This window comes from Chrysochloris asiatica, unplaced genomic scaffold, assembly GCF_000296735.1.
Source record: "Chrysochloris asiatica unplaced genomic scaffold, ChrAsi1.0 scaffold00015, whole genome shotgun sequence".
NCBI lineage: Eukaryota > Metazoa > Chordata > Mammalia > Afrosoricida > Chrysochloridae > Chrysochloris > Chrysochloris asiatica.
In genome coordinates this window covers 17,478,559-17,497,206 of record NW_006408533.1, presented here as the reverse complement: position 1 = coordinate 17,497,206, position 18,648 = coordinate 17,478,559, and the positions used below count along the sequence as shown (strand labels likewise).

General features: G+C 37.7%; 1 protein-coding gene across 4 annotated transcripts in view; it reads right to left on the bottom strand.

The window, feature by feature from the left end:
• ELP2 (elongator acetyltransferase complex subunit 2) overlaps window positions 1-18,648 on the bottom strand; it is a 55,543-nt gene that overhangs the window by 24,967 nt on the left and 11,928 nt on the right. Inside the window, exons 3-12 of one of the 4 annotated variants that reach the window (XM_006835075.1) lie at window positions 15,826-15,896; window positions 13,159-13,315; window positions 12,290-12,367; window positions 10,891-10,955; window positions 9,092-9,158; window positions 8,477-8,617; window positions 7,057-7,152; window positions 5,297-5,397; window positions 4,959-5,090; window positions 1,463-1,612 (exon numbers count right to left, since the gene is read on the bottom strand). In XM_006835075.1, coding sequence (XP_006835138.1) covers window positions 1,463-1,612; window positions 4,959-5,090; window positions 5,297-5,397; window positions 7,057-7,152; window positions 8,477-8,617; window positions 9,092-9,158; window positions 10,891-10,955; window positions 12,290-12,367; window positions 13,159-13,315; window positions 15,826-15,896 — 1,058 coding nt within the window. The remainder of the gene's footprint in view (window positions 1-1,462; window positions 1,613-4,958; window positions 5,091-5,296; window positions 5,398-7,056; window positions 7,153-8,476; window positions 8,618-9,091; window positions 9,159-10,890; window positions 10,956-12,289; window positions 12,368-13,158; window positions 13,316-15,825; window positions 15,897-18,648) is intronic. The other 3 variants (XM_006835076.1, XM_006835078.1, XM_006835077.1) reach the window with 3 other exon arrangements.

Below are 18,648 nucleotides of genomic sequence, written 5' to 3'. Positions count from 1 at the left end.
TGCATTATCTCATTCAATCCCATAACATTTCCATTTCACTGATATGGAGACTGAATCAGGTCCCACAGATGCTAAATGGCAGAGCTAAGAAATGACTGGTTTCAGAGGTCACACTTACATCCTTTATGCTAAACTACCTCTCACTTTCAAATTCTATTTGGTTTGAAAAGTAAATTAAGAGTAAGAGAAACTACATTATGCAAAACTATTTGATTTCTGAATTATAAGTAGCAAGAGTATGAATAAGAAATTTATGAAAAGTGTATCTAAAGCTATTCAATTTACAAGTTTCAAGTGGCAGAGTTCAGTAATGAGGTTCTCTTGTATTTATGAATGGGAAACTGGAATAAAAAAGAAGGAAAATCCAGTTGTACTTGTGGTTTAAGAATGTTGTCCTTACCTTGATTTAACTGAACTTCTTATTTGAGAAAACTGTAGATTCACATGCAGTGGTAAGAAATACAGATTCCATGTGTGTTTTACCCCACTTACCATTCAATGGCACAACTAGTAGGTTGACAAAAATAACAGTCAAAAGACAGTAAATCTCCTTAATTTCATTTTAATTAAGATTCTTGCCCTTACATTAAGGATGCTAGTATATAAAAATTAGTTTACCTTAGTGAACTTTTTTAAAAATTTATTTTTTTTAACTGATGTTAAATGTACTAAGTAATAAACAAATGGATCAATTTTTACAAAGTCAATATACCAGTACTAGAGCCCTGGTAGTGTAGTGGATTCTGAGCTGGGCGGCTAACCACAAGGTCAGCAATTGGAATCTACCAGTTGCTTTGCAGAAGAAAGATGCCGATTTTTCTCCTGTAAAGATTTACAGCCTTGGAAACCCCACACAGGGTTGCTATGAGTTGGAAACGACTTGACAGCACTTAATAACAACAGTGTGTGCAAACCCCAGTCGCTCTGCATCCCTAACAGCACTTACTACTGTTTTGTTTCTTTGAACTTTAGTTACTGTGACTAAAAGGTGTGTGGAAGTATCTCATCAAGGCTTCAATTTGCATTTTCCTAATGGTTAGTCCTGGTGTGGCGCTGTGGGTTAATGCACCAGACTGCAAAGCCGTTTGAACTGCAAGGTTGGAAGTTCAAGCTCACCATCTGCTCCTTGGAAACCCTATACAGGGTCACTATGGGTTGGTACCGACTTGACGGCACTTAACAACAACAACAATGGTTACCAAAGGTTACCTGGTGGCACAGTAGTAAAGTGCTCAGCTGCTAAACAAAACACCAGTGATTCAAACCCACCAGCAGCTCCACAGGCGAAAGAATGGCAGTCAGCGTCTGTAACCACTACAGCACTGGGAACTATGAGGGGCAGCTCTAGTCTACCTAAGGGCCACTGTGAGTCAGAAGGGACTCCACAGCAATGGGTTTTATGATTAACAACAATGCACCATTGTTTTTGAACATGAATCAGTTAAATAGGAAGATGATTTACCTGTGATTGGTCTTTTCTCTTCCATGGAGCAAAAAGTCGTGTTGTCTGGTCAGTTCCAACTGTGATGATAAATTCTCCTTCTGGGTCCCACATTAGGTCTTGGACACCATCAAAGTGTCCTGAAATGACAATCTCTGGAGTCCACTCTTTCTGCAATGACAAGAGTTCATGGCACTGATCATTTATCAAAGACCAATACCACTAAAAAAAACAAAAAACACTCATGTTTGATAATGGAAAAGACCCAAGTCCCCTACCAAGGATAAAAAGTTAAGTATGGGATCTAAAATATCGGGGTCATAAAATGATAGAATCTATTTTCCCATCAGGATATTAGAACCTGAACATTCAAATATATTTAGGAAACTTGGGAAACTTCCCTCTTTCAACATGATTGAATGCCCCCTAGAGCCTGCTACTGCATACCCTAGTTGTGCCTCAGTGACCACTTGGATAAAACAGAGACAGTCATGGCACTGACCTCAGTATTAGTAGGAGGATTGTGAGTGTGAGTTCAGATTTGGGAAACCTGCAGAACTATGTTGGCACATACTAGGTATTAGAGTCTACTAAGCTGAATACAATAGAGTATCGTACGGAATGAGTCAAAGCATCCTGAGTGTGTACCTGATGACCTTCTGTAGAAGTAAAAGGAGATGTCCATGTAGAGGGCAGAGAGATGGGACAAACTGAGCTGATCCACAGACCAAGGAGACAGCAGTTACCATGTAACCAAATAATGACAAAAAAAGGTCAGGCGCCTGGTCCACAAAGCCTTCTTTTGAATAACTTCAAGGGATGGAAAAACTTGATCTTTAGAGGAGAATTAAATGTGCATAAATAGCCAAAAGACCTTTCAAAGCCAAGGCTGATGAATACATTCAGTGATTAAGCTAAGCTATACTATTTTCTGGCAAAAAGAAAAAGGATTTGAAAAGAAATGCTATTAATTTCCTCTGTGAAACAAGAACTGATTCTAAAAGTTAGAACTAATAGAAGTTTCAAAAAAGATTGACGTAATGAGCAAAAATTTTGGACTAATAGTCGTTTTCCAAAATAGCAATATAAAGGGCAGTGTTTATTTGCACATCTCGTTGTGTTGTCGAGTTTGTTCCGACTCATAGCACCCTGTAGAATGTTTCGCAAGGGTGGATGAAAGGTTTGAACTACCAATCTTGAGGTCAGCAGTCCAGTACATTAGCACAACTAAGACATAGTATATTTGGTAAAGAATATCCTGGTGTGGCACTGAAGGATAAACAAGGTTGGTTTGAATGGCAACGTCAGCAGTTCAAACTCATCAGTCACTCCTTGGAAACCCAATACAGGGTCACTATGAGTCAGAACTGACTCATCAGCACTTAACAACAACATCATAAATATGAACTCAAGTTAAAAGCACAAAAATGGATAGTAGTGATGACTATACAACAGGATAAACATGTCAAATTGTTGAAATGGCAAATGTTTAGTTTTATATATTATTTATAATTTATTTTAAAAATGATAAGCACCAGGACAGTGAGACTCTGCCATTTGCTTTGAGTTGCTCCTTACCTACCTGGTGCTGTTTTCTATGGAGGCCCTCAGAGACAAGGTGAAATACACCTCAAAAGGGCTCTGAGCTAAGTCTGAAATTAAATTGAGACAATATCGAACTGTGCAAGTGTCACAGCTGATGATTCAGTGGTTTAGTTAACAATGAAAACCATCCTAACGCTCACAAGGAAAACAGTAAATCACCTCAGGTACTGAGAGGTCAGAATACATGAACAGACACACTGCTACAAAACTCACAAAGCAAAGGTTGTACAAATCTGTGGATTTTTTTTTTTATAGAGGAAGCATCAGATACACATTCAGAGTCTACTCATATTTCCATAATGAGCTTGTTCCTTTAATTTATTTAAAATATACTTACATGCATCCAGTATTTGTCAAAACCTCTTTTACAAACTTCACAGATACTCATTCATTTAATCTCATAAAACCCTATTTATAGGTCCTATTATTATCCCTATTTTTAGGAGGTGAGGAACCAGAGACAAAGATTAAATAATGTCCAAATAGCCATTAAGTGGTGGAACTAGAATCTGAATCCTTACTGTCTGGCTCCAGGGTCCATAAACTCAGTCACTATATTCCCACAGGTGAAAGTTGGACAATAAATAAGGAAGACCAGAAACAAACGCTGAATTTGAATTACATTGTTGGAGAAGAATACTTGCATACGTGCACAATACATGCACTCCCAGAAAAGCAAACAATTCTGTGTTGGGAGAAGTATAGCCAAATTGCTCCTTAGAAGCCAGGATGGTGAAATTTCATCTCTCATACTTATCACATGCGATCAATAGGGACCAGTCCCTGGAGAAGGATATCATTCTTGGTAAAGTAAATAATCACCAGAAAAGAAGATCCCCAATGAGATGGAGTGACACAGGGGCAGCAGCAATGGGCTTAAGTGTAATGACAACTGTGACGATGGCCCAGACCTGGACAGTGTTTCGTTCTGTTGTATATAGAGTTGCTATGATTCTAAACCAACTCAACAGCACCTAACAGCAACAATTTCCCTAAACCCAAAAAACTGATGAGTAAGAGAAGGAATACTGCTGAGAGACAGTTCATGACCATAAGAAGACAGATTACCTTTTTTGAGAAGAGACAAAAAAGATGTGAGAAATAAAAGAGCCCCAAATCTGTAAAGTCCTTTAGATTGACACCAATCAACAGCCCTTGAGAACATCAATGTAGTCCACTACAAAATAACAGGTGATCCTAATGCCCTTTTATTACTTCTTCATTTAACAACATTCTCTAGAGCACTTACTGACTCGATGGCACCTAACAACAACAACAACAAGTGAGCACTTAGGAGAGTCTAAGAAGAAAATATTGAATTGATAGTCTTTAAGACAGGGAAGCTAGACATTCTCAGAAAACATCCATCAAAAAACTGATGCAGCATAAGAGAGCGGTTGCTCTTGGTTGCTCTTAGATGCTCTTCAAAAGCTCCCAATTGACAGAGACGCAAAGGTACAACCGCATGAAATGTTGCCCAGTCCCGTAGACTGTTGTGATCCAAAGGATTTCCATGGCTGATTTTCAGAAGTAGTTCTGCAGGCCTTCTTCCTAGTCCATCTTAGTCTGGAAGCTCCACTGAAACCTGTTAGCATCATAGCAACAAGCAGGCTTCCAATGAGAAGATGGGTGCCAGGTGAGTATAAGGTGTCGGGCCAGGAATCAAACCAAAGCACGTTACACTTATGTAGAAGATTTAACTAGGTGCAGATTTTAGGATCTCAACAATGCTGCAGAAACATGTTAGAAAAACATGAGTGTCTTAACTAGTATAATTAGAGGATAATGCCTACAGAAACAAGTGCTTGAACTCAATGCTTCTACTGTGTTTCTAAAGAATGTTCTACATAAAAAACACTGGTTTTCAGCTATGTTTCATTAGGATTCACAGCCTCATTTTAAAATGCCTTACTAGGTTAGTTGCATTCTGCTTCCAAAGGTGCAGTGCTCCGTGAAAAGCATGCGCAATGATCTGGGAGCCATCTTCATTAAACTGGCAATCATAAAACCCCAATGTATTCCCACCAACTTCACCTACTCGAACCTGTACAAAAAGACACAAAGAAATGTTTAATCAGCAGTCCACAATGCTCTTAGGGGAAGAGCCATTTGATTCCAGAGGTGTTTAAGTTATAATCATATAACACACAAGAGTGAAAATTTGCAGGTAGAGGAAAACAGACTTGAGGTTTAAATATTCAGTTGCTAAACACAATTTTCCATTCCTTAAACAAACAGACACATGTTTACCTGTTCTAGCCAGACTCCTGATTCTTCATCTGGAGCCCAGAGAATCATAGTTTTATCCATTGAGGCAGACAGCAGTCTCATTGGGTGTTGTAGAACACCATCTTTGGAATAAAAACAAATGCTTTCCAATGAGATGATCAACTAGAATCATTCTTGTAATTATCAGAAAAACGACCACTACCACCACTAAAAGTACTGCAAGACTGGTCCATTACAACAATTTTGTCACAGCAAAAATTTGGAAAACTTATAAATGTCTCCCATTAGAGGAACACATTAAAAAGGTCATGGTTTAATCAGACAACGGAGTGTTATACTGCAATAAAATTAAATAAACTACAGCTACACATAGAGACAGAGACCTGGTGTGGCACTGCAGAATACACACTGAATTGCTAACCAAAAGGTTCCTCAATGGCACTTAACAACATGTATCAACATGGATACATCTTGTAACTGTTGATATCAACTTTAATAGCTATGATGTTATTGTGTGGCCGCCAGTTGGTTCCAACTCATAGCAACCTTGTATATAGGGTTTCCGAGGATTAGCTTGTCATTCTCAATTGCAGACCTCCCTGTTAGCAATCCAGTGCTTATCCTACAGCACCACACCAGGATTCCTTAATAGCTATGAAATAAGATGATAGGTATGGTTATATAAATTAGTATTAAAAGCATGACAACATGCATGGGAAGGTTATTCACTGAATTAGAACTATAGAGAAGGACAGAGGGAAATGGGATCAGGATACACAAGGGGTTCTCAAATCTGTATTTCTTTCTTTTTTTTTTTTTAAATTGCAGCAACTATATGAGAATGAACTAAATGGTTGTGACCTGACTTATCACTACTACTATTAACTTTTTTTTTTTTCCTGGAGAGAAGAATGTGAGGCTATGCCTTGCTCGACTCTATGCTACAAGCACCAGGTCATGTCTGTACAGAACCCTCACTTCAAAATGGTAATAAAGAACAAAAGAAAGAAGAGAAAAAGAGAGTCTTGATTTTTAACAAAAACAGAGCCCAGCACTATCAACAGAAAAGGATCCTGTGATTCTTAAACTCCATAAGGATTACGAGAAAACTGTTAAGAGAAAACATCAATGGGGTATGGTCATTTTAGCATCATGGTCCAGATCATACACTTTCTTTAATTTAAGAATGTGATTTTCAACTAAACTAATAAGTGCAATGCTACAAGTTAATGCACTGGACTGCAAAGTTGGTTTGAACTGCAAGGTCGATGGTTCAAGCTCACCCGTCGCTCCTCGGAAACCCTATACAAAGTCGCTCTGAGTCAGAACTGACTCAACAGCACTTAGCAACAAGTGTCTAAAAGAACAGCCCAACACTACTAAACTTTGTCAACTTGAAAATATTCTATATTTTTAAAACGTTTTATTGTAAATTGGGTGAAGGTTTACAAAGCAGATCATCAGTTTCACATTCAATACTTCATACACATTTTATTTCGTCTCCCTGAATACAATCCCCTCAATGTAACATCACTTATTCTACTTCCTCCCTGTGTTTCCAGTTTCCATTCTTCCTTTCCTAATTCTTCTGAACTTTGTCTTCGAGTAAATGCTGCCCTTTAGATCTCAAATCACTGATTCTTCTAAGGTGTGCATACCTCATAGTGTTACTTTTCCCCTTATCACACCTATGAAAAATTCTCCACTTCATGTGGTCAGCCCAAAATTCTACATAGGAGGTTTAACTAAAATGAAGAGTACACGTATGCTTCTCTTCCTACCTTTGTAAAATGAAGGTTGCCAATGAACTGCATTTACCCAGTTTTCATGACCAGCTAGTACAGTCTCCAGAGTAACCGCAAATTCTATTTTAATACCTGCAACAAAAGCAATGAATGTATTATTTCCAAAAAGTTCTTCCAAAAAGAGCATTCTAACAACCAACTCAGTTATGGAAATGGGAGCAAATAAAAAAATTAAAACAAACTATGTTAGCTTAGAGGAGCTCTGGTAGCGTAGTGGTTATGAATCAGGCTGTGAACCTTAAGGTCAGCAGTTCAAAACTACCAGCCGCTCTACGGGAGAAAGATCAGGCTTTCTGCTCCCATAAAGATCTGCAGCCTCGGAAACCCTGTGTGGGGTCCCTATGAGTTGGAACCAACTCCATAGTACTTAACAACAGCATGTTAGCTTAGATTCAGCCACAGTAAAAAAAAAAATTCTAAAATTTTATTAACTTCACCCATTGTTCAAAGTTACAGAAGAAAAAACATTTGTCAATGTAGATACATTTTTGTTATTTGGTCATAAACAAATATTAATGAGTATATTCTATTTTTTAACTTCCTGGAATAGCAACTATTATAATTAATAAGCAAAAGAGTCATGCCTGCGTCCTTACTCTCCTCACTCAGTATCAGTGTAACAGTCTCAAAGACCACTAAGTAAATCCACAAATAATGGCAATCAAATCAGTATTCTGACCTTTCAAACAAAATAATTAATGAAAATATCAACGAAAATGTCTTATTTGGCTATAACCACCATACAGTACTGCTTGATTCTTCTCCCTTTTAAAACTGTTACCAGACCTTCAACTAAACAGATTTTTAGAATCAAGAAGACTAAGAAAGAACAGAATACCTGAGTAAATATTGCTGAGGGCCAGCCAGCTTTAAAATTCAGATAAGCATCCAAAAGTATCTCCTACAAATACAACATTCTACTGGCACCCACCATGCAGGGCAATTGTTCTGTTGCTAGGCACTAAGAAAATCAGAAATCTATAGACTAGTCAAATGTAAGATTTTAGTTTGTCTCTTATGAATATCCTTCAACAAAGCTATGGATAATCTACATTATACATCTCTGTCTATTTAGGGTTAACAGGGTTTCAAATAACGGTATGTACAAAATAAGGTGTCCCATACCAAAAATGAAAATTTCTAGTCAGTTAAAAAATTAATTTACTAAGAGAAAACTAAACATTATTTTCAGCAATACTTTAGAAAATCAAGTTTCAAATGTGAAAAATGACTCATCTTCATGTAGAAAAAGTGGAAAAATTCCTATTATCAGTTTTAGGCAGGCATCTGACATTTCTAAAAAGCTAACCCTCAAATAAGTATTTGGTAAAACAGATATACGAACCAGCTAAGAAATCTAATCATCACTAAATCAAACATTTTCATTACTACTTACTTTTACTTTCTACTGTAAAGGTGTTCTCTTTCAGTCTTATAATGTCATCTTCTTGAGTTTCTAAAGATGTCGATTTGATACACAGTCTCCATATTCTTATCAGGCAGTCTTGAGAACAACTTGCTAAGAGAAGATCTCTACCTAAATAAAAACAAAATTTACTACTTACTTCTAAAACATTTATTCTTAAAATTAATGAATAAAACTTTCTCTTCTGCAGTTTGTACATTTCTAGATTTCCTCACCCAAATCAGCTATTGCGTCTTTACTCTTCATACATTTGACCTATGTTCATTTTTAATAACATTAACAAACATACATACAACACTAATAAATGTTTATAATGTGTAACATTTAGGTACAGTCCACTAAGTACTACAAAAGCTCTTGCAGAATGTCTGGATGAGGAGTACTCTGCTGGTGTCATCTTATAAACTCATTCTATCTTCTACTACTCCATCAGAGTTAACACAAGGAACAAGTAACCGTTTTCCTGATTGGGACAATAGAAAAAAGCAATGTACAAAGAAAGTTTAAAATTGAAAAGAGGCTACTTTCTTGGAAGTTATACATACTTGTCCCATTATGTGTGCTTGAGCAAAGTTTCATACTGACCAAAGATCGTCCATTCCACGCCTCTTATCCAATCCTCATGGCCACGAAGAAAAAGCACATTCCGAAACTAGTGAGATAACAAAAATCATCACACTTGAATTGATGTAAGAATTTAACATTTTCATAAATATTAAAAACTTCATACATATTAGTAACTGGTCTCAGCCAGTCCTATTGCACTTAATTTTATCAGGAACACTATCCAATTAAACAAGAAAAAGCACTCAATTGGGAATGGAAAAAAAACCACACTGTAATGCACGTATACCCGACTCTTCAAAAGACCTACATTAGTATCTGTTTTCACTACCCGGAAGAAATCTGAAGAGGATTTTCAGTTTTACTAGGACAGGTGAAAAGCGAGCCTAGCACTTAGCATGTTTTTGCAGCGAGCTGTTGAAGAGGCAGCTTATACCCTGAGGAGAAACAGAGGAGTCGCCCAGCTCCTTCCCTAAGAACTACACTCAGTACCAACCAAGTCACCACAGCTCTGAAGTGTGTCTGTGAAGACTATCTGCTAGTGACATTTTATGCTGGATACATGATTATTTGGTATGGCTTGTTCAGTTATTTTGGGGGTCTGGGAACACACAAATATTGTTCCTGTACAAATTAAAGGTTTGTTTCCTCAATTTACACTATTTCAGCTTACAAAAGGTTTCACAGGAACGTTCTCCTTTTGGACAACAGAATAAACCAGTATAACATTTAGCTAAGTAAAACTGAAGAGGTTAACACAACATTTGTCAACTTGAATACTCCAATATTTACAAGATAAAATGACAGGCTGAGGATACTATATAGGAAAAAGTTGGGTGGTTCCACCTTTCTAACATTCTTATAGAATGCAAAGAAACAAGTAATGCCATTATTAAATTAATGAGCCTAAAGTTAACTGGTGTGGTGTTGTAGGCTCAACACTGGACTGCTAACCGTAAGACCAGTGGTTCAAACCCATCAGCTGCTCCTTGGAAACCCTATACAGAGTCACTATGAGCCAGAACTGACTCGACAGCAGTTAACAACACAGACAACCAACCCCTTCTCTGTAAAAATGTGTCCCTATTTAGTTTAACCACTCCAAGTTCATGTAAAGCTCAGTAAAGCAAAAAAAAAATACCAACAGAAGTCACATCAGTATAGGGACATTATTTTTTTTTAAATTACATCAAATTCACTGCCATTCAGTAGATTCTGACTCACAGTGACCCTCCCCTCACACATACACACAGAGTTTCCAGAATTACTCATAGGGCTCCCAAGGGTGCAAATCTTTATGAAAGTAGACTGCGGCATCTTTCTCCCATGGAGTGGCTGACCTTTTGGATAGCAGTCAAGTTCTTTAACCACTGCACCAGCAGAACACCTTCACTGTCATTTATTTCATTAAAAATTTTTAGAAACTATCAGGGGCTTTCACTGTAGACATATTATGCTTCACAAAAATAAAATTTTTAATGATAAAAGCAAAATAAAAACACTACCACATGCATTCCTCTTTCCTCCTTTTCCCACATAATGACCCTTCCTCCAAAACAACCCAGGGTTCGGTGGCCTAAGTACCAGTTACATGGTATTCAAACAGGGAGTGGGAAAGCCATCTGTCTAGAACGAGGCTTTAAAAAGACATTTTTTTCTATGAACTTTCTCATATCAGAGGATTGTCAAAAAAGACTCTATTAGATTATTTTCTTTAGACTAGAAAATCCCTAAAATTTCATAATCTGGAAAGAGTCTGCATTGTGATATATAATTAATATAAGAACGTAACTCTAGTATTACTAAACAGAATGAATTACCTGACCATCCTGTTGAACAAAGAGCTGAATTCTGCAGTCGTCATCACCACACGCCAATACTGGTACTGGGGGGAAAGAAGCTTCACTCAAGTACTTCATCACATATTAGAGTTTCTACTGTCTATGCTGGACCCTAGGTGCTAGGCAAAGAACCCTGACTTCTCTCTCCTCTATCATTAAGCAAATACATGGGCAAGGCTGCGTAAGCTTCTATAGCAATAAAATCAACACTACCCTGCTCTATTAAATGGTTACTTCGCAAAAAATGCCTGAGAACCCTTCCCTCCAATCCATGCATTTTATGATAGCAGGAGCAGTGAAAAAGGAAAAGTTGTTAATCCATCTGAAGAAGAAAACTGTAAGCCCAACACCATGGCTGTTCCACAAAGATTTAAGGGTATGATGATTGTTACTTCGAGGGCCTTATATTTTGTTGGATAATTTAATGCAAAAACACAATTCATAAAGCAATGAGAGAACAAAACAAAAAAGCATAGTTAAATATACAGTTAAAAAGCAAAAGAAGGTACAACTGTAAAATCAGTGTTCATTAACAAGATAACAAAGTAATTCACAACAGCAAAGACAGTCCAAATGACTGGAGTATAGATGAAAAGGAGATTCTTTTTCTTAGTAGAGTAATTCATTGCTACTAAGTTATATTTTTCAAATATGATTTAAGGTAAAAGCTTCAAGGTAAAGGAAAACTGTTATGTTTTGAAACCAAAAAGTGTACAGATGTTCTTTCCAGGCATACCCTGCACAAAGGAGAAACCTGCTTCTGCCACAGACAACAAGAGACTGGGGCTTCCAAGCCGGGTCTCTCTCCACCAAACCTGGTCCACTGTGTAACCAGAGACAAGGACAATGACTGACTCACACTAGCAATCATCCTTGCAGGGTTAATATTTTTAAAAAATTTTTTAAAATAGGGGAACAGATAGGTTTCATAGTAAAAGGGAAATTTTTCATTTAGAGATGTTAAGTGGTCTTGAGCAAACTGTCAACATGACAACATGAAGGATGTGAAGGGGCTATGACCTGAAAGAAATACTTACATAGTCTGTCTTCAGTATTGTCTTTTAACTTACTCCACACTTTCACCTTCTAAAGAATTAATTTTCCCAGATTATATCTATCTATATTCATAATATAAGTCATAAATAGCAATATCAAACCTGAGTATATATTAAGTCACTTAAATTTTCAACAGCTACCAAAATTTCTAATAACTTCCTTTAACTATTTTCTGTACTTAGATCATTTAAGTATTGAGTCAAAAGTTAAGTTAGCTACCTCTCATCTTGTTTCATAAAAACATTTAAATATAACATTAACACCAATGCATTTCTTTTAAACACAAATATATTACTCTTTTTATACCTGGTAGAGTACTCACCATCAGTGTCAGGCAAATAAGATAAGGAGAGGGCCAGAGCAAATCCATTTCCAAAGTCCAAGGACTGAAGGCATGTGACTAAGAAATAATACAAAACACCATGAACTAACTCAGCTTCTCCACCTGGATGGGTTGAGAGGCATCATCAAAGCCCCAGTTGTCAACAGGGAGAAACGAGTCAGACCTGAGCTGACAGCCAGAAGAAAAAGCCCACAAACTAGCTATGAGGTAAGGATTATTCTCCACAAACATAAACCCCTTTGACTATTGGAATTAAAATGGCCAATTTTTAACAATGATCCAAATGACATATGAGAAGCCTTAAAAGAATTTAAATTGACCACACTTGGATGTAGAGAACATTTTAAAAAGTACAAAAGAAACAATAAATATTCAGATAAGAATCATAACATTTTAATTCTTAAACTAAAAGTTCCCCCTGAAGTTTTCTTAAAACCAAATAGTTTAGCTTAGCTAGGAAAGAATGTCTGCCTTGCTCTTTTAGGATCTATATATCTGGGATCAAACTGACAACAGCAACTCAAAAGATTAGATAGGAACCTCAGGGCCAGTGAGTCTACGTTAGTGGGTGAGGAAAACTTCAGAAAAGGAGGACGAGAATGATTGCACAACTTAAAGATTGAAATCAATGTCACTAAATAGAACATGTACAAATTGCTGAACTGGTGTATGTTCTGCTGTGTATATTCTCAACAAAGAATAAACTAAATTATATAAAAAATTCAGAATTCTAATATTTATAAAGCTACCTGACAGTCTGAGAAACTTCAACACATGTTCTTCTAGTTGTCAACCATTTGCTAGTTACTATCTTGTTTGTTTGGGTTATAACCTGTCCCCAAACCTACCTTCTGAAGCCTTTTTAGACCAGATTAGAACAATTGAATCCGAAGCAGCAGAAACGATCAGTGTTTGCAATGTGACGTCTGATGCCCTCTCCTGGTAAGCAGCACACACTGAATAAACAGGTGCCACGTGACCTTGGAGGTGCACTGCTTTTAAAAGCTGAACCAGAAGCAATGACAAAAATATTATAATTGAAAAAGCAATAACCAGATTCATCTTATTTAACTAGAATCACAGGATTAAAGGTACCATTAAAATTCCTGACTCAGAAATACGTCCTTTCAGCTGAAAGGACATTCATGAAAACTGTCTCATCATCTAACTAAGACATAAAATGTGCATACCCTTAGAAAAAATCATCTCATCTAAGAATCTACTGCCCTAAGAAAATAAAAGCACAAGTATAATAAATACTAAAAGAAATATATGAAGATATTTATAATAGTGAAAAAAATCACATTAACTTTCATTAATAGGAAACTTATTAAATAAACTAGACATACATCCATCCATACATTATATAAGGGGCTCTGGTAGCATGGTGGCTTATGAGTTGGGCTGTTAACTGCAAGGTCAGCAGTTCAAATCTACTAGTTGCTCTGAAGGAGAAAGATAAGACTTTCTGTTTCATGAAAATTTACAGCCTCAGAACATTAAACAATGTTGCTATGAGTCAGAACTGACTCGATGGCACACAATCACCACCATATATATTATATGGAAAAATAGGGATCCTGGTGTAGCGCTGAGTTAATGCGCTGGACTACAAAGTCAGTTTGAACTGCAAGGTCAAAGTCGGTTTGAGCTGCAAGGTGGTTCAAGCTCACCAGCCACTCCTCGGAAACCCTATACAGGGTTGCTATGGGTCAAAACTGACTCACCGGCACTTAACAACAAGGATAAGCACTGGACTGCTAATCAAAAAGTCAGAGGTTCAAATCCACCAGCCACTCCTCAGAAACAAGGTTGCTGAGTGGAAACCAATTCAACGGCACTTAACAACAACAAACCCTGGTATGGCGCTGTGGGATAAGCACTGGACTGCTAACCTCTCAACGTCAGCTGTTCAAACCCACCAGTCATTTCTCAGAAACGCTACATAGGCTTGTCATGAGTCAGAACCAACTCGACGGCACTTTACAACAACCACCACCCATGAAGCCAAGTCCCTGTAGGATACAAAGTGTTTGTAGCTAGATGCTAAACTAAAGGCTGTTGGTTCAAATCCACCCAGTGGTGCCATAGAAGAAAAGCCTAGCAATGTGTTTCTAAAATGAAAGCATTCTGGGTTGCCATGAGTCAGAATGAACTCTACAACAGCAAGCTTGCTTTGGTGGTCTGTTGTTTTTCAGCCTACAGTGCCAACCTAGTACTTCAGCTATTCAAGTACATTTTGCCTTCCAAACTGTACACAGGATTAAAGAATAAAAAGACTCTGCCTCATCTGTATCTTTTGTATGGCAGCTGTCCAAGTATTTGCTACATTAATCTTTCTCTCTTAATCTTTGCTTACAAATAGAAACCACCTAAATGTTCATCAATAGAAGTCCATCCATACTGTGCACTGTATATTACAACATAACTCAGAATTACATATACCTATAGGCACACCAATGGATAAGCACTTGACCTCAAAGTTGGTTTGAGCCACAAAATCAGTGTTACAAACTCACCGGCAACTCCTGAAAAACCCTATATGGGGTGGCTATGAGTCGAAAGCAACCTAACACTTTACAACAACAACATATTAACAAGAAGGATCCCTGGTAGCACAGTGGATTACAAGCTGGACTGCTAACCACAAGATTAGCAGTTCTAATCTACCAGCTGCTCCCTGGAAGATTTACAGCCTCAGACACCATATACAGGGTCACAACAGAAGACTTGGTGTAGTGCTGTAAGATCAGCACTATAGGATCAGTGGCTTCCAACCCCCCCTTGGAAACCCTTTACAAGAACACTATGTGTCAGAACCAACCGATGACACTTAACAACATATTGACAAGAATACAGACCATAGAAGAACTGATGCATGTGAATTATGATGTTGGTGAAGAATACTGAAAGTACCACAAACTGCCAGAAGCACACACAAATCTGTCTTGGAATAAGTGCAGACAGAATGCTCCTTAGGAATGAGAATGGGGAGATATCGTCTCTTGTACTTCAGCTGTATTATCAGGAAGGAACTGTCACTGGGGGAGGACATCATGCTTGGAAAAGCACATAGTCAGTGAAAAAGAGATAGTTCCCCAATGAGATGGACTGACAGAGTGGCAGCAGCAGAGGGCTCAAACGTAACAATTGTGAGGATCGTGCAGGACCAGACAGTGTTCATTCTGTTGTGCACAGGGTCGCTAGGAGGTAGAACCAACTCAACAGCACCTAACAACATATTCACAGGCCACAGCTGCCCTGTTAACACAGCCATATTAATTCTTACTATTGCTGAACACAAAAGAGCAAGGTCCATTACAAATGACCGAAAATTCATAGACAGAATGGACCACAAGACCTAAAAAGTCCAGGAGATTCTGCATCTGGGTTACTGATAAACAAGAATGAGGCAATACCATAAAAGATGCAGCGGCAGAAATGTTTATAAGTTGCAAATGGAAATAAATGTAGACAAAACTGTCATTTCTTATAACTATAAACATGCCACCAACCTGGTTATTCTCTAGTTCCCAGTGAATCACATGATTATCAGATCCTCCAGAAACTAATTCAGTAGAAGGAGCTGAAAAAAAAAATTATACTTTGGTCAATATTTAAAACTTTTTCCAGAGCTATTATGAAAAATCTCAAAGTCACAAAAAAATTCTAAGAATACTCATATCCCCTTTACCTAAATCCATCAACTGTTAATATTATTTTGCCAGACAGGCATTTACTTAGTATCTTGCTCATTCTATAAATGTACACACACACACACACACACACACACACACACACACACATACTCTTTCCTCACAAACAATGTGAAAATAAGTTGCAGACACCGTAACCTCTGATCCTCAAATACTTTATCACATAGCTCCTAAGGATTAGGACATTCTCCTACTTTGTTGTTATTGTTATATACCATCAAGTTTATTCTGACTCATAGCGATCCTGTATAGAGTTTCTGAGGACCAGCTGGTGGGTTTGAACCGCCAACCTTGTGGTTCTCCTACATTGTTGTTGTTGTTAAGTGTCGTCAAGTTGATTCCGACCCATAGTGACCCTGTATAGGGTGTTTCCGAGGAGTAGCTGGTGAGCTTGAACCGCCGACCTTGCAGTTCAAATGGCTTTGCAGTCTAGCACATTAACCCACAGTGCCAGACCAGGACTCCTTCTCCTATATTACCAAGATATAATTAACACATTTAAGAATCTTAGCACTTACAAAGTAGTATTATGCAATATATAGTCCATGGAACAATTTCTCCACTTATCCTAATGTCTTTTATGAATGTACTTTAGACCCAGAATCTAACCAAGGATAATACATTGTGCCTTTTTAGTCTCTTTTAATCTAAAATCATTTCCTAGCTTTCTCTCCCTTTCTATTGTGGTGACAATGAGATTCTAGGCCAGTTGTTTTTAAGGATGCCCCTCATGGATTTATCTGATTATCTTCTCATTATTTGAATTAGGCTAAACATTTTGACAGACATAACATATACAAGGGGATTTCAAAAGGTTTGTAGAAAAATGGAATTAGAAAATAATGGAAACAACATCTGGCAAGTTAGCAGATGAGGCAAATAGAGTTTTACTGCTTTGCCAGTTTAGATGCTTTTAATTTCCCTTTCTTGCTTTATACCTCTGGCTAGGACTTCTAGCACAGTGTTGAATAGAAATGGTGATCATTGCCTGTTTTTTGTCTGGTTCCTGTTCATAAGGAGAATGACTTCAGTTTCTCACCACTGAGAATAATGTTGAATATTGGTTTTGTATGGTGGTGGTGGTATGCTGTCTAGGTGGGTCTGACTCATTGCAACCCTGCATAGCGTTTACGAGCCTGTAAATCTTTATGGGAGCAGAAAGTCATCCTTCTCCCACAGAATGGCTGATAAGACTTGAACTACTGCCCATGTGGTTTGCCAAGTATGTTGAGGAATTTCCCTTTTGTTCCTATTTTGTTGTGTCTGTATCATGAATGAGTGTTGGATATTTTCAAATGCCTTTCCTACATGAATCGACATGAGCATGTGATTTTTTTTTGCCTTTGTTTTATTAATGTGGTGGATTATGTTGTTTTTCTAATAATGAACCGTCCCTGCATAACTGGTATGAATCCTACTTACTTATGATTTTTTTTTTTATATATATACACTATTGGATTCTGTTGGCTAGTATTTTGCTTAGAATTTGTGCATCTATTCTCATGATGTAGACTGGTTTGAGTATCAGAATTATGCCTGTTTCATAAGATAAATTCAGGAGTTTCCCATCCTTTTCAATATTCTAGGCTACTTTGAGTAGAATTGGTATCAGCTCCTCTTTGAACAGTATAATTCCCCAGATGGAATACTTGGGAATAAATCTAACCAGAGAAACAAAAAACCTATACAAAGAAAATACAAAATACTACTACAAGAAACCAAGAGAGACCTACAGAAATGGAGGAAAATACCATGCTCATGGATCTGTTGTTAAGTTCCATCAAGTCAGTTCCAATTCAGTGACCCTGTATAGGGTTCCCTAGGAGCAGCTGGCAGGTTTGAACCACTGACTTTGTAGTTCAAACCGACCTTGTGGTCCAGTGCATTATTCTGCAGCATCACACCAGGACTCCATGCTCTTGGACTATTGTTGTTGTTGTTGTTGTAAAGTGCCGTCGAGTCAATAGTGACCCATAGCGACCCTGTATAGGATTTCCAAGGAGTGCCTAGAGAGTTTGAATAGTCAACCCTGTATAGGATTTCTGTGGCTTGTAAATCTTCGTAAAGCAGAAAGCCTCATCTTTCTCTTGCATAGTAGCTGGTGTGCTTGAACCACAGACCTTGCAGCTCACAATCCTATGCTTATCCAATGGAGATACCATCTTATTTCAGCATTAAAAGCAAAATTCAAACAAACAGAAAACAACAAATGCTGGCGAAGGTATGGAAAGACTGGGACACTCCTATACTGCAGGTAGGACTGTAAAATGGTGCAACCACTGTGGAAAATGGTGTGGCACTTCCTCAGAAAGTTAGAAATAAAAACACTGAAAGAACCAGAAATCCCTCTGCTTGGTATATACCCTTAAGAAGTAAGAGCAGTGACATGAGCAGATATATGCACACCCATGTTCACTGTAGCAATGGTGAACACACACACAATACACAGAACATTAAAGAGGAAAACACCTCACAACATGGATGAACCTGGAGGACATTACGCTAAGTGAAATTGTTGCTGTTGTTAAATGCTATGGAGTCAGTTCCTGACTCCTACAGACCTTACACAGGGTTTCCAAGGAGCAACTGATAGGTTTGAACCACCAACCTTACAGTTAGCAG